The sequence below is a fragment of the Vanellus vanellus genome (genome assembly GCF_965231255.1).
Source record: "Vanellus vanellus genome assembly, chromosome: 1".
NCBI lineage: Eukaryota > Metazoa > Chordata > Aves > Charadriiformes > Charadriidae > Vanellus > Vanellus vanellus.
In genome coordinates this window covers 24,966,609-24,983,247 of record NC_138905.1, presented here as the reverse complement: position 1 = coordinate 24,983,247, position 16,639 = coordinate 24,966,609, and the positions used below count along the sequence as shown (strand labels likewise).

The 16,639-nt window shown below is 42.7% G+C and overlaps 1 protein-coding gene across 1 annotated transcript in view; it reads left to right on the top strand.

The window, feature by feature from the left end:
- Positions 1-6,540: 6,540 nt before the first annotated feature.
- The window catches only part of HYAL4 (hyaluronidase 4), a gene marked incomplete at both ends in the record, with an annotated part of 53,240 nt that continues 43,141 nt past the window's right edge, over positions 6,541-16,639 (top strand). The window contains 9 exon segments of the mRNA XM_082498454.1: positions 6,541-6,873; positions 6,875-6,915; positions 6,917-7,010; positions 7,013-7,018; positions 7,021-7,275; positions 7,279-7,383; positions 7,387-7,425; positions 9,435-9,494; positions 9,498-9,521. Of these exon segments, the coding sequence (XP_082354580.1) occupies positions 6,541-6,873; positions 6,875-6,915; positions 6,917-7,010; positions 7,013-7,018; positions 7,021-7,275; positions 7,279-7,383; positions 7,387-7,425; positions 9,435-9,494; positions 9,498-9,521 (957 nt within the window).

Genomic DNA, 16,639 nt, shown 5'->3' with positions numbered 1-16,639 from the left:
TTTTCAAAGTCTCCATCCTTACATGAGGCTTACAGAAGTTTACATGACTCCCGGCTTAAAATAATTGCAATAATCCCTTAGACTGACAACACTGAATTGTTGTATTTCCTCCAACAATAACATTTAGTTCTAATGCAATACTCAGCTGGGGAGGGGGGGGGGGGGGGGAGGGGGGAGGAATCAAATGCATTTTTTTGTTGTGGTGTTACAGCTATTCTGTAGGAGTAGGAAGAAAGGAATGTCACCCGAATCTGCTGGTGCTGGGTGCAAGCTGTAATCACTCCAATGCGTGTGTGGGTGTTTGTTCTGCACAGTCTGGGGGCACAATCTTATCCTAGTGCAAATAGAAAGTAACTCTGCTGGACTCCCAGGAAAGTTAGTGGGAGGAGAGGCAACTCCTTCCTATTGTGCAGGGCTAACCTTTTGTTTAATTTCTGTGAGAAGAACATGCTCAGAACATCAACCATCTTTTATTTAGTTTTCAGTTAGGATTTACCATACAATTGAATTAGGAAAGTGGACACAGAGGAAAGCTACTTCTTAAAAGAATCAGTTCAATACCATTTAAAATGCTATGAGGAATAAGAGCAAGTCAACACTAATCTGTTTGTATTTGATCTTTTCTCTCAGTAACCTCAGAAATATGACAGGATACGATGAGGGGTAATGGCTTCAAACTGGAAGAGGGGAGGATTAGTACAGATATTAAGAAGAAATTTTTCACTATGAGGGTGGTGAGACACTGGCACAGGTTGCCCAGGGAAGTTGTGGACAACTCATCCCTGGAGGTGTTCAAGGCCAGGCTGGATGGGGCTTTGAGCAACCTGGTCTAGTGGGAGGTGACCCTGCCAATGGCAGGGGGGTTGGAACTAGATGATCTTTAAGGTCCCTTCTAACCTAAACCATTCTATGATTCTATGATTCTATGAAATATAGGAAAAAGAGGATGGTAATGACATGTCGTGAAGCCCATATCTGGTCCGTGCTGCATGGATGCACCATGTACTCGGGACCCTCCTGAAGAGGGAGACCCCAAGCAGATATGATGCCTTAAAATGGGATCCCACTTTTTTTCTAATGCAGCCTGAAGCCAGGTGGATGACTACGCTGTCTTGTGGTCCTCTAAGCACATCTCCCATATGTGGCTCTTTGCAGTGTGGGTATTTTGAACTGCAGATAAATGAGCAGCCCGGAAGGAAACCTGGGAGTCAGTTTAAGTCAGCTCCTGAACACAGTCTTCATGTCTTGAGGCTGACATACCCTTCAAAGAATGTGACTCTCACTGCTTTGCACATGGTGTAATCCATATAATTTTTTAATATGCTATCACATGAAGACAATGTGATAGCAACGCAGACCACACAGGCTGTTTGGGGATTCAGGTCATTACGTTGATTCTCTAGTATCAGCATCCAAAATATAGGCTACCCTTTTTGGAAAAGTGGGGTGTTTTGGGGCTTAAAACAGGATGAAAATTGTGGTATGGAGCACTGAGAACCTTGCCAGGCTGGACAAAGGCCAAAGAAGCTTTGTGATTATATCAGTGTGTGCCAGAAAATGCCCCAGTCACTGGCATCTAGAGCATTGGGGGAGTACAAGCTAAGCATAAAGACTGATTTTATGGACGTTTCAGTGGGCCATTAACTCAATCCATCAAACCGCCTGCCTTTTTGCTAGGACTAAGTATGAGTCTAATGTCCCAGGCTGGATAACTGTCTGGTGTAATTGTCTACAGATGAGAGACAACTGTGCAGCATGAAGTGGAGGACAAGTAAATAGCATAAGGGCACTTGATCAATTTTCTTCATTTTCCATATTCAGGAGTCCAGCTGGCTGCCAGAATGCAAGTAGTTTCACGTACATAATGAAAAAGTCCACATTGGTGGCAAAAGGAGCTGAGAGAATAGAGGCAAGATGACTGTCCTGATGAGCCCCACACAGACATGTAGCTCATCTGCTGAAATCTGCTCTCCTCCATCCAACAGTCCCAATCTTTCATCATAGCAAGTTAAATTTTGCTAAAAAATCGCTATCAGCACCTGCCTTTCAACATGCCGTACACGTTAAAATGCTGAATTATAGCTTTTGATGCTTTATTCAGCTTATTCCTTACAGGTGCTGTAGGAAAAAGCTCTGCTGTGACAGATTCATACTTCATTCTGTAGCATTTTAAGGGTGCCCTGCCCTAAATTTGAAACACTATAAAATGTCCTTTGGCAGTTCATGCACTCCGAGCACTTTCATCAGGATCAGTGAAGCACTGTATGAAAGGAGTTTGAATCTCAGCTATAATAAGCCGTCAGTGTTAGCAGGTCAGTCACATAATTGTGAGGTGATGTCCTGCTCCGTTTTAATTCTTCGTTATGCTGCATACTCGGTCCCCTGCATTTACTAACAGAACATAGATACTCCACAGAATTTCATCGAGGCAAATCACTCACTAAAGGATGCCCTTGTCTAATAAGCCCCCATCTATAGGGGGGAAGGTAGAGGATGGCAGTGATGCATCCTCCCACACTGTCCTCCCTGCAAGCTCTGCGGGTCTCAGGGTCATCTCCTCTGCCACCAGCCTCCAAGCACGCTGCCTCCAAATCCATATCCGGCACAGAGAGAAGGATTCACTGCTGACAGCATGACGTCAACTGGACAAACCTTGTTCCAGCCCATCAGACTTCTGAGTGTACTAGATTTAGCTTTGCTGATAAAAAATCAACAAAAGGATTATTCTGTAAAAATCCAGGGATTTTATTGGATCTCTGCGGGTGTGAAAACTCTTGTTTCAAAATCCATGCATGTCTTTGATAAGGGTATTTGGTGATTGGCTTGCCTGCAGAGACAGCCTGGTTAAAGCCCATCCAGGTTGTGCTGCCTCACTATCACGTTGTTGTAACAGGGTTAACCAGAAAGGAGAAAAAGTCATTGTCTTTATTCATCATTTGCAATTTTTCTAATCCTTTGATATGAATAGTGTGACGTCACTGGAGGAGGATTTTTGTTACAAGATAAATGCCAAAGCTTGAAAGTACATTCCTCAGCTCGAGATTAATTGGGGAGAGGCATACAGGGTTTATATAATCTGATGAATGCTTAGTCTTTTACTTATAGCCAGCTATTTTTTTTTCCAGCAGTATCCTGCGATCTGCTTCAAGTACTCTCTATGTCTATTCAATTCAGACCTGCTTGTTTTAAGCAGGTTTTGCTTAGTCTAGAGCTGGTTGCTGTCTAATGAAGACATACGGTTCCCACTTTCTCTCCGCTGGGAATTGCTGCCCACTGTGCCTTTGCACTGTCATCTGGACACCAAGATGGGCTGCCTCCGTGTTGCTTTGGATTACAGATTAAAATGTAATTAGCAGAAGGACTTTAACCAGATACATTCATCCTGGTTTTTGTCAACTATGACAGACACAAACAAAAGAAAAACTTAGCAAAAAGAGGAAAACTTTTCAGTGTGTTGTAATCCTGCACAACTACAAGCAAATTTGAAAAGCCTGGATAAAGGGGAAAACACTGGGCAGAGTCCGGGCACAGGACATCCTTTCTGCATGCTGCAAACAAGGGACTTCAGAGCCTGCTCCCGGCTGGAGCGTGTGTGTGCTTGTGTGATGGCTAAATGCATCAAATGGAATAAAATCAGAAGTCAGTAAACCGCAGTGATTTGCCCTCACACAGAATATTAAATGGTAACTGTTTCCTCCCTTATAATAGAGTGACTACAAATACCTTTCTGTGTTAAGTCCCCCCTGACAAATTTTTCTCAGGGGGCAGGGTGATCTGCCATGTCTGTGCAGTTTTCAATAACCTATAGTGGCATTATTACTGTTGTTGTTATTATTGTTATCATCATCGTCATCGTCATCATCATCATCATCATCATCTTGCTGATACTGTCATTCCCATGTGTCATCTCGGAGGGCCCTGGGGCAGCAAATCAGTATAACCAGCACGCACTTAAGTGTAGGGCTAATTACACCCTGGCCCAGCCCGAGGAGGGACATGCTGACCCACAGCACGGGGCAATGCCAAACCTCCCCACATCCCACCAGTGGGCAGAGCCCAGCTAGAGCAGCTCCTGGCAAGTCCCATTGGTTTTGGTGCAGCTTGTCTGGGCAGCACTGGGCCTGCCTGACTCAGGGTTTGTGGTACACTGGGCAATGCCACAAGATGTCCCAGGGCACTAATGGCCACCACACATGCTGCTGGTGTGTTGTGTCAAACGACACAGGTCTTGCATGGGAAGCGCTCCATGAATCCTGGGATAAAACACCAGAGGGATGTGCCCAGACCAGCTAGTGACACATCCCCATCCAGACTGTGACCGGTGTGGGAGCAGAGGGGCAGGATGGTGATACAGCTCTCACAGGGGGAACTCAACATGCTGCAATTTAGAATCACGTGCTGCAACTAAAAAAAATAAATAATAATTGTAGGGATTTGCTGCCCTCTGGCAGGATTTTCTTACAGCTCTGATTCTCTGTGAACTGCAAGAGCAATGCTCAGCGACCACGCTCCAGCACAGCAAGGTCTCTGCGTTTCCCAGTTGGTTGTAGGCAAAGCAGAGTGATCTGCTGGGCACCGCTGGTCTCCCTGCAGCCCTCCTGGAAAGCCCAAAGCCCACGCTGAACCCAGGCAAGGGCTGGTGTAAAGGCCCGAACTGTTGGGTTGGCAGGAGCCCCTTGTCCTGTCCCTCTATCCCTCTGGGGAAGATGGGGCAGCAAGCCTGACTCTCTAAAACTGGTCCTTTGGTTGGTTGTCTCCTTGCAAGAGCAAGCCACCGTCTTCCAACTTCAGCTGTACATCCTTCTGGCAAGAAACTTCGGTTTGGCCTCTAATGCTGACAAACCCTGAGTGGCTTTTCTGAGTTGGTATGGTATGGTATTATTGGTATGGTATACGCTTTCTGAGAGATACTCAGCAAATTGGGTTAATTTTCATTAACACCATTTTCCAAAAAGCGCATTAATGCCGATACGACACTTGTGGATATGTGGATAGTGGTTCTGAAAACCTGGGCCTTTTCTTCACTAAATACAAAGTATCGTGAGTCTCATGGGTTGAGACTTCTCTGATGAAATGTTGAGTTCTGCAGTGTCTACACCATACTGCATTGGTTCTGCAGATTGCTTGCCTGGTCAGCAGGAGGAACAGCACATCTTGGACACATCAGAGTGTTCTGATGTCTCACACTGTCAGGTGACTGTATCCTAAAAGCATCCATGGCTTATTAAAAGTACCTAGGTTGGCTACCTTGGATGTTGATATTTTTGCTGCAGGTACCTGAAATTAGGTCATGCTAGTCCTACCCTAAAATAGCAAAGAAATGGGGGAGTGGGGACGTCCAGAAAAGTACCCCAGGTACACAGCTATGGCTCATTGTTTTTCTGTTTTGAGATAAAGGAAGGATAACATAGATGAGCTATACCCATTAGTGTATGTAACAATCTGGATCTGGCTACCCATATATCCAACCCATGATCCTCACCTCCAGTAGGTCACAGTCCCAGGAGAGAGAAACAGGTAGGCGAGGACTGAGGAAGAAGTACAAGCAGGACTCAAATACAAACCCATGATCATCCCTGATGGCTGATTGTACAGCTGTTTGGGATTTCCACAGGGTTTTGAATGCAGTGGGGGGCCTGGGGTTTGAGGGTGAATAAAACTCTCTCTCTCTCTCTTACATATAAGTATGCAGGTTTTGTGGTATATCTGGTTTCTTTTCTGCTTAATATACACACATAATTGGCACGGACCGTGTGACGAATGATTCCACTTGTAGCACTGGCCACAGGCCGTAGCATCAAAGTCCACATTGCAGAGTGCAGTGCTGTGCAGAGCCATCGTTGCTGGTCTGGAAGGCGCGAGCTCCATGTGATGGAGGGGCCAGGCTAATAAATAGCTCAGAGCAAGCATTCATGGATCTGCTTTATAGCTGTCAGGGGTTTGAACTTGTATCCCTTTATGGTACTGCACGATTATGGTGAAATATGTGTGCTTGTTTAGAGCTATTTGGAGTGTCTCTGGCTGGCACTGTACTAGACAGGTCAGGGATATTCCTGATGCTGTGAAGATGGTGATAAAAGGCAAGGTTTGATTTTACAGTTACCTTTGTTATTACTGAGAGAGCTTGAAGAATAACGAAAACCATTTCTTCATCAACCTTTCCAACTGCAACAGCCACAGCCACTACGACATCCTGGGGCCCACTGAAGCGATGGCAACCTCCTCGGTGATTTTAGTAAGACCTGGATTGATGACACAAGCAACTGTCGTTACGCTGACTTCCACAGACCTACGCTGATTTACTTCAGCTGGGAATTTGAATGAGAATGCGCTTACTTTGTTTCTTCGGTGTTAGTATGGTAGATACCTTAGAATGGCTAATACCAATTCATATAGCTGTATATGGAGTAAGTATTGATGCCTCTTCTGTCATGTTCCACAGACAAACTGGGGGATCTTTGTAATGTTGTCTCTTAACTCATGAAAATACTGCCTGAAAATGGGATACTGTCAGGCATCATTCACCTTTCAGCCCCTGGCATGGCTGTGCATAGCACTCATCTGGACTTCCCTTGCTATGAGACCAGCTCGACCACTGGTTTGGGAGAGGAAGACTTTCATAGCCACCTGACAGACCTGTGCTCCCTGAGGTATGACATTGTGCTGAACATGGAAATGTCCCATATAATTGGAAGCCCATTAGTTAAAGCAAGAGGGCAGAACATGACCATGTTTTATTTTAATAGGCTTGGCTCTTATCCTTGGTACACGTCACAGGAAGTCTCTGTTAATGGTGGCCTACTCCAGAACTTCAGTTTTCAAACTCATCTGGAAAAAGCCAGCTGTGACATTAACTATCATGTCCCACCCAGCTAAGGATTTCAATGGATTAGCTGTCATACACTGGGAGCTATGGTCCTCAGTGCGCCCGCAACTGGGATGCAAAGGGTGTCTACAGAAGAACAGCCAGGAAACTCATAACTGAAATGGGAGGGAATATTTCAGCAAATTAAATGAAATGAACATTTCGCCAAACTTTCCTTTGAAGACAGTGCAAAAGCTTTTATGAAGGAAACAATTGCATTAGGAATGAAAAGCAGACTAAAGGGCCTGTGGGGATGCTATTTATACCCTAACCGTCACAATTACAGTTTCCGTGATCAGAACTACCTTGGTTCCAGCCCAAAGAGTGAAGTTTTGAGGAACAATGAACTTGCCTGGCTCTGGGGTAGCAGTGCAGCCCTGTATCCTTCCATTGGCATTACAAAATCCCTCTGAAATAGTCAAAACATTTTGCATTTTTCTCAGTTTAGGGTGAATGAATCCATAAGGATTACCTCCATGACATCCCAAGATTATGCTTTCCCTGTATTTGTGTATGCTTAACTAGGTTATAGAGATGAACCTTTATTATTTCTCTCTGCGGTAAGCTGTTCCTGGAACCATGTGGGCTGCATTTATGCTTTAACCATTCTTGCAGATGGCACATCAGAATGGAAATCCTCCTACTTGTGCCAACTCTGCTGGTTCATGTTAATTGTCCACATGCTTTAAAGAGCTCAGTGTTCTGAAGAAAAAATGCAGCCTCAAATACCTATTTTTTTTTTTTTTGCTTTAATTCATCACTATGCTATACTCAAACGTGCATTTGAATGGATTAAAAGGATTTCAGCAATTTGATGTAGTACATAGGAGGCAGTTAATACATTAATCCCCCCTCATGTACTTTCTTCTGCTCAGGTATGCAATCACTAACTAATCCCCAGATAGCTGCCCCTTTTATAGAAGGGAAACTGAGGCAGAGATGTTAGCAACTTGCTCAGTGTTACATCAGAATGGGAACTTGAAACCAGCAGCCTTTCTGCATGCCTACATCTCAAAAACATTTAACTTGGTCCCGTACCTACCTCGGAGCAGACAAGTGGTGCACCAGAATGAAGGAGTACTGCTCACATGGGCTGAACACACACAAGGATTTTCAAAATAAGTGCCTTACCCGACTCCTTCTTTATGTGATTCTGGACATCCTCCCAGAAACTGGATGAAGACAGTAGGTTTCCTGTGAAAAGGCAGCATAACCTATCTGTCACAGCCCTGGCTTCGTTCTTCCCTGTAGACAGCGACTGCACTACCAGCAGGTCTCAATTTCTGTGTTGCAGAGCTTAGTAAGTGAGCTGTATTTAATTTTAAAAGTCTGTGTTCAGTCTCTCAGCCCAGGTACGGAGTCTGAAGCTGGCACCTCTGGGAAGGAGCATTAGTTACCTCTCCTATTCGGTCCTGCTACTCCCTTAGCACTGCCATCACCCACCACACTTCCCGGTAAAAGGCTGTGCTTGTCTCCATCTTGAAGGCAAATGCCTATTCTTAGGCATTAAAGGAGGTGCTTTGGTGGTTTTATCCATCTTGCCCTTCCTTAGCTTTGCAAGAGGAGGATAGATGGACATCAATAACTGCCGCAGGCTGGTGTGCGTCCCCTTTGCCATTTTATGCTCAGTTTCCTCCTCTTTTCCCCTTCAGTCAACTAATTCCCGTGAAGTTTTTCTACTTTTATTCTTGATGTGCTGTGGCCTTCGATCTCCCTTAAATCGATGATGTTATCTAGGGAGTCACTTGCATATCAGTGGTCTTTCATCTTCAGTGCTTGTGGCACAGTAAGTCACTTGTTGCTGATCCTTAATCACTGTTCAAATTAAGGATAAACTTCCAAGCACCAAATACCCTCTCCTTACAGCCTGCAATATGAGGAAAAGGTACAGTGAAAGACGTCTTTCTGAAACAAACCTAGAAAGAGCGTGAAAATAAAAACTGAAGATTTGCCAAGTGTTGCATTTTCCCTTTCATTTAAGGCTGCACAATGCTGACATTCTCCCTCCTATAGTGTGTGCCTATTTACAGTCACTTTTTCTGAGGTTTTCATAAGAATCTGAGTGAGCTCCTAGGGAAAGCAGCAAGAACAATGCATGCCTTTGGAATCACAGCTTTCAAATTGGAGAGGGACTGGAAAATGGCTGATTGACATGGCAGAATGGCTCTCTCCTTCCCCTTATCAGCAAAAACAGAGCTGAGGGAATGCTTTAGGGAATTCTCATGTTAAAAATCCTACCCTAATGAAAAGATTTGAGTTGCTTTTAGCAATTGATGAGATATCAAATAATTATGCTTAAATTTTGCATGAAAGTAAATTAAAATGGATTTTTTTTCCCCAGTGTTTGTTCACTTGCTTATTACCAACCTCAGTTTCCAAGTTTTGTTTAATAATCTTTGTACTCTATACAGCAAACCTTTAGCCACAATAAAATGTAGATCTTAGGGACTAGAATGAAAAGAAAATGTAGTCTGAGGGACAGCCACAGAGCAAACCATTGGATTACTTTAGAAAGGCTGTAAAATGCTGAATTAGCCTGACAGTGATGTCTTTACTCTTTTCACTGCAGCAAGATCTTATTAACACTACCAGAGAGAGTGCCCTGGGAGCTGCAGGCATTGTTATTCGGTGAGATATGAATTTAACTTCTTCAGAGGTAAGCCTGTGCCTGATTTAAATGCAATGTGTAAAAGATCTTCATTTTATCCTATTAATAGACACTGTCTGACTGCACCAGGTCAGAGTACAGCAGAGCTGACTGCTTAACCAGCCTTTGCTGTCCCCCAGTCAGGATGACCATGGAACATGGTAAATTCTTCCTGGCTCAACAAGGTCTTGTAAGACTCAGAGGCAACCAGTGGTAGGGAAGGAAGCCAATGGCTAATACCAGGCATTTTGGAAGACAGTTCCTCAATAGCTATCATCCTGGTCAGATTCCTTTCCAGTTGGATAAAACTCCGGGAAATCATCTAGAGCCTGATTAGCACATCAGTCAGACAAGATTAGGTGTACCACTGGTGCCCAGCAATTTGTCAGGTTATGGGAACACTATATGTGCCTGTGTGTGGGCAACTAAAATGAAGCAGGCTGTTGAGATCAGATGAAGAGGCTTTGTATTACGTGGTATCAGACCTAGCCACATTAAAATCAAAGGTTGATTTCTGAGGCTCCGTCATGTCCTGGAGCTTTCAGACAGCCACAAATCAAACTTTGTCATGAAAAAAGACTTTGTCCTTAGAGCTGTGTGAAATGGGTGTTCTGGGCTGCTTTTCTCCTGGCAGATAGTATAGAAAAGCCAGCCAGCATGAGAATGAATGGCTGAAAATAAGTGATCGGTTGTCCTCAGCAAATTCAATTACTGCAGCCAATTTTTGTAAATATTCGGCTGTGGTTTCTGTCAGGGTCAATGTGAATAGGAGGGTGAACTTCCTTCCAACTCGGGCAAGTGACAAAGGCAAACCCCTGGAGCATCTCCATCAGCTCTGGACCCCCACAGTCTTGCCACACAGCCACGCTGCCATCACCTGCGTTTCTAGCATACATCATGGCTTCTTTGTAGATCTACAGACTGTGGTGTTCTCTGGGGAGTTCAAGTTGCTAAAGCCCCTTGCACCTCAATTGGGTTATATTTTCTGTGTAAAACTTGCTAGTAATCCTTTAAATCAGTCAAATTTAAGTTATCCTGAATGGATTCATTCATGTAGGCTGCTTACATATTGCATATTTTTCAGGATGTAAAAGGAAAAAATAGAGTGATTAGTTTCACATCAGCTAAAATTTCTTTTCTACCATTTACAGAGCAATTGTGCAGAAGTGCAAAATTTCTGAAGTAGGGCCCTACATTACCAATGTCACAGCAGCAGCTGAGGTGTGCGGCAGGCATCTTTGTCAGGACAATGGACAATGTGCGCGAAGAACCTGGAGAGCCTCGACATACCTACACTTGAATCCTAAGAGCTTCCGGATAGATGCCTCGGAGGACCAAGGATTTATTGTGAGAGGAGAAACATCAAATGAAGGTTTGGAAATAATGGCAGAGACATTTGCCTGCCACTGTTAGCAGGGTTATTGAAGGAACCGACTGTGGGGAAGTTAAAGTTGCTGATGACCATCCAGGGAGCTCTGCAGCTCTCTCACCCAGCTTTGCAGAGATCTGCCTGCTTCCTTTGCCTTTGATGAGTCTTCTCTAACTACTGCTTAGTCAAAGGGCTGGTTTCAGTCAGTGGAGAGGGATGGTAGAGTGGATACAACAAAAAGTCTCACACATTGTGCAGCTGGGGACTGGACATGGCATGGTCCCAGATGTAATCCACACCCTGCAGCTCTGCCCCGAGGTTTAATGAGGCACGGAGAGAGTGGGCCACCTTGAAGGCTGAGTCAAAAATGCACAGGTCATAAGAATACGTCTTCCCCTCGATCCCATCTCCTGAGATCAGGCTGGTTAGGAAGCTAGAAGCCAGGTTGCTGCCCTGCTGACAGCCACAACCAGGACAGCAGAAGCCTGCTACTACTGAAAAAAATAGTGCGAGGTTCACTTTTTCCCTTTGTAAAGAGAGGAAGAGTCTACCTCCTACTGGATGGCATACTGGATAGAGCACGCTCCCAGGAAATGATAGGTGAGGGGAAGTTTCTAGTTTCTTTTCCATTTGAGTGAATTAAAGCCCATGTTTTCCTCTTTCATGCCCTGCCTGATGGAGGTGTTCATGCTTTGAGCCCTCCATGAGGCACAAAGGAACGAGAGTCAGGACATCAGGAAGAAACAGGCCAAGCCACACTCTGATGGTTAGTGTATTTACTGAGAAAGGTATGTATATATTCTAATCCAACAACAAAGGGCCTTCCTGTGGTTTTTTCTAATGCCATGACTATTCAAAATATAATTAATAAGTGGTGCTGGGAGCAGGAGTTCCATCTCAGCTAGGTCTGCTTACATCCTGAATCTATGACAATACTCCAATGACTTTTAACTTTAAAGCAATGAAAGCACCCCATGGCTATTATAGAGGTGCAGCAACAAGGATCAGGCAAGTTTATCATCTTTGACAAGAAACTTATTTATGTCCCAACTGCCATTGTAAGTTCCGTCCTGTGGAGGGGGTGGAAAGGCTCCCAGGGCTCTCCTTCCCGTCAGCAGGGAGAAGAATGTCTTCTAGAGGTGACCATGAGCAGAAAGCATACCTGGCGTGTCTCCAGGGCACTCTGTGAACCTCCAGCTTCTCAGCTTCCCAGCTTCCCAGAGTTTAAGTATTCTTGAAAGAGAACCTGCTCGAATGAAACAATTACAAACTGTTCGGTTATTAATAATATGCATTAAAAGATGCATGTGCACACATATAATATATATATGAAACAACTGTGTCTTTATATTGGAATCTCTGTAGCTGGAAAAAGATTAGACAAACAGCCATAAGACAAATAAGGGATCTATGAGAGCTATGCTGCGTTCCCCGTTTTTTTTTCTGTTTGACCCAGGCAAAGGTTTGAAACGTACCATCCAACTCCCACTGGCCTCCATTATTCCTTTGTCTCAGAACCTTAAAGATCCCATCAGGCCTTTGTGATTTTGCACCTCTTAGCAGCTTTTCATTCTTCAAACATATGTTATTATCCTCATATCTAACCTCAGTGAGTTATTGCCATAATAACTACGTTAAACAAACGATTGTAAGGTGAACAAACACTATGTTAATAGAACTCTTGAAGGAAAGTGAGAAAAACTCTCATTAATTTTTTTGACAGAACTCCATTGTAGAAAGAAATATTTTAAATTCCATTTAAGTTAGGGGAGACTGACTAAACCACAGCCAATCAATAAGAAATAAATTGAGTTTAGAACGATCCCTCTTTAAAAGAAAAAAAAATAAATGAAATTCAGGCTATTTCTTTCAAAAAATAAATGCAGCATATCCACTAAAAATGTCTAAAATATATTTTTATAGTGAAGAAAATTAGAGATATTTTGTTGTTGTTTTTTTTTGATGGAACAGCTTTCTCAGAAAAATGGTTTGTTAAAATTAAAGTGCTGATTGTGGTGGATTTTTCAAGGGAAAGGTGTAAAAATGACTCATTTGACATTCTGCTTGTGCTGTAGGTCTGAAGTACATGCTAATAGGAAACAAAATGGCTTGTAATGTTTTCTGAGTGGCATTGAATTAGATGTTAGTTTTGACTCTTCTTGCTGTCTTTGTTAAGGTCACATCTTACTGCTCATAGTAACTAAATGATGGGAAAGAGAACCAGTGTTTTATAAAGTCAAATCTCAAATTCTTCTGTGAATGTGTTAAATTAGCAACTGTCTGTAATACATTAATGCATCTTATACAAATGTTATGATATTCCTTGGTACCCAAGCATGTATCCAAGTATGCAGGCCCAGATTTCTCCCTCCTAATATATCCACTGAAGTGGGACAACTAAATGAGAAGCTAGCCAACTAGGGGGGAGGGCAGCTCCTGAGGACCACTTTAGGTGCAATGGGGTTTGGCTGCTTTCGAGGTAAGTAGCCCTCAGGCAGATGTTGTTGGAGATGGCAGTTTTGGTGAGAGGGCCCTATATCCCACCTCAGTATCAATCCAGGCACGTACACCTTGGTTTGGATCTGGGACACAGTTGTTCTTTAGGCAGAGATGCAATGTCTTTTTATCAAAGCACAAACCAGCTCTGTGATATTGCTTCCTTACATTGAGAGATAGAGGGTTGGTTTTTTATTTTTCAGTGACTTAAATAATTTTTTTCAAGTGCTCTCCTGATATTCTGCATTCAGAGAAAGACCTCAAAATCCAGGCAAACAACAAAGCACAGGCCAGTACAACAAAACCGGGCTTTCACATATTTCAGAAGTATCTATCAAGTTTCGGTTTCTCTCTCTCTCAACAGTATTGGCAGGCCAGGTGATTTTGTGAGGTTCAAGTAGCCAAGATCTGCAGTGTGACAGTGATGACCTGCAGGGTGGTACAGTGAGGAGATACTTCCCAAACCACAGCAGGTTACCCCCCACAGCAGAGTACCCGACATGCAGAGTCTCTTCTCACAGGGAAAGCTGAATCCGTCATCCCTCTCCTTTTGAGGCTGGACACTCAGGTTATGAGAGATCTGGTATAAATTTGTATCACCTGCACCTCTAAGATCAAACCACCTCTCTCTACTCTTCTCCTGTGAGGAGCATTTCTGATTTCCAGTTTCATAACTCTTTGGATTTCTGTTTCCTTCTCTTTGTGTTTCCTATTGCCTGCATTTCACGGTCCTCAAATGATGTGTTGGCATTTGCATATTTCTTTCCTGGGATCTAAGTGTCATAGACCATCCTATACAGAATCAGACTGCCTAAATTTCAGACGTGGGTTCCCCTCGGTGTCCATATCCTTAAGATTTAGGCATGCCAAAAGTGAGCATTATGGTGACTAAATTATTTTATGGATTTCAGTAGGAGTTAGACACCTAAGCAGGCCTGAAAATCTGTACCCAGGCTCTCAGGAGCTGCATAGTTAAAATTATCGCACGTGGTATGTAGAACGTAATGCAGCATGTCATAATAAAACTGACGGTGAAAAAATAATTATTCTAGCTCTATGCTTTTTCCCTGCAGGGGATTAAAGTTCACTTTATGTTATTATACCTACTAAATGCTGGTGATAAAATTAACTAATCTCTGTACATCCATGAGAATGGATGCTTTTAAGTATAATAAACATACCTTCTCTTATTATAGTACAGATTGTGATTTTTTCCTTTCATGTTTTGTGAGGCTAAACATTTCCTAGTAATATCATGTGAAAACAATAATATATGAAACTAAAAATCAGAGGACAGATGATAAGCACAGAAATAGTTTAGTCAGTGCTTTTGATGGTCTGACCCAAAGTCATATGAAGTCAACGGTAAGTTTCCTTTGCTTTCAACAGGCCTTGCATTGAGCTGGGATGCGTCCCAGGGAATTACACCAGAAGGGTCTTGAGACCTTGATAGGTGCCTCTTCCACGCTAGAACATTCCTAAAATAGATCAGAAAAAAACAAGTTTGAAGAAGCTTGTGTAGGCACCTAAACACAAAAGATATCTAAAAGGTATCTAAAAGGGCTTATTATCTATGTTGTTAAAGGTTTTGATAAGCTACCAAGCATTTAGATAACCAATAAATATCATCTGTGATTTGGTATTTAACAATATTTATTGGTATAAGGAATGAGAATAACCTTAAACATTCTTTCACCTAGCCAAAAGATTAACAGTCAGCTAAAAATCTGCATGTATCTCACTAATTGAAACTGTGTACAATTTTCAGTACATATAGTTTTTTAGCAGAGGCAACCAAGGTTATTGAAATGGGTTTGTAGTTGTGAATGAGAACAGGACGTAAGGAAAACTGCTCTGACATTATTACCTGCTGATCACCCTCCTAGGCTCTTCTATGACTCACTTTGAAATGGGAAATCTGATACTAATTCGGAATTTCAGGTTATTTGGAACTTCCATTTGTAGTAATTCTCTGGTATTGACATGTTGTACCACATTTCCCACTGGCTTTATGTTGGCAAAGATATCTTCTCTTTTTCCTTCTATTTACTGTCATCCTGGCAAAGGACAGATGTTTGAAGCTGGCTCCTGGTTGCAGTCATACCATGAAGTGGCTGTAAAATTCATGGCCTTGTTCCTTCATCTAGATCCAATCAGGCAAAGCCCATCTGCATGTGTAGCCAGTTAGGAGGTACAGAGCCAAGTGACAGCTAGGTTAAGCTAGTGTTTCAAATTAAATCAGAAATTCTGGTCTGCTGTAGGCAGCCCTTGTCCCAATCAACTTATTCAGTACTAAACTATTTTCCTCCCATTAGCCCGGAGGCAGCTGAAGGGCGATGCTGCACCTTCTTGCCCAATTCTGCTGCTTGATCTTATGGACAGGAATTTTTCTTTATCACTCAACCAGTTCCAGATGTTTGGATGTTGATCTTAATCCCAGGCCGGGGCTTTGCTGCAAATCAGTTTGACAGTCAAGTGCAAAATAGATTTGCGTTGGCATAATTCAGGTGCCTAACCCCCTGAAATGATGGTTAAACTCAGCAATAACACCGTTAAATACAGCATTTTAAACACCGTACAGATTGCATTGCACATTCTTTCTTAGTTGTATTCTGTATTGAAATTGATGGGAATAGGTCTCCTAAGTACACTTAACAAGTCAGATTAATAGTTAGGAGTTTGTTTCTATTATTCTCATTTTCATGTAGAGGGGATTAAAGAGTAATTACCTATCTGAGCCCTAGTACTCTCAGTTATGACAGATTATATTATGCTTATATTGAATAATTTAATCACCACTGTCATTGTATTATGAATACTGGAACAAATTACAGACCTCTTGTATCTTTGCACCTACTTCCACCTTGTGCTCCACTGGTGGAACTCTGAGCTACCTCATTTCCTGAAAATTACAAAATTTCATTTTAATCTTAATTTATCTTGAACCCTAACCTGCTGAATTAGAACCTGAATTTTCTACTGGGCTCCCACTTTAATGCAGGATTTTCTGAACAGGCCTGTCTTTAAAAAAAAATAAATAAATTCAAAGGGATTGTGGCTTTCTTCAGCTATGTGAACTCAGCCAACGGGGTTGCTTACTCAGATTACTTTTCACAGACCGGTATACCCTACAAACTCCCTACAGAAAGTGAAGTCTCAGCTACGTGTGACTGCCTCAGTATTTAGAGGTGAGATATTAACTGTTGTTACAGACTTCTGTTCTTCTGATTCATTGGGAATTTCTGTATGTGTTTTGCCTACA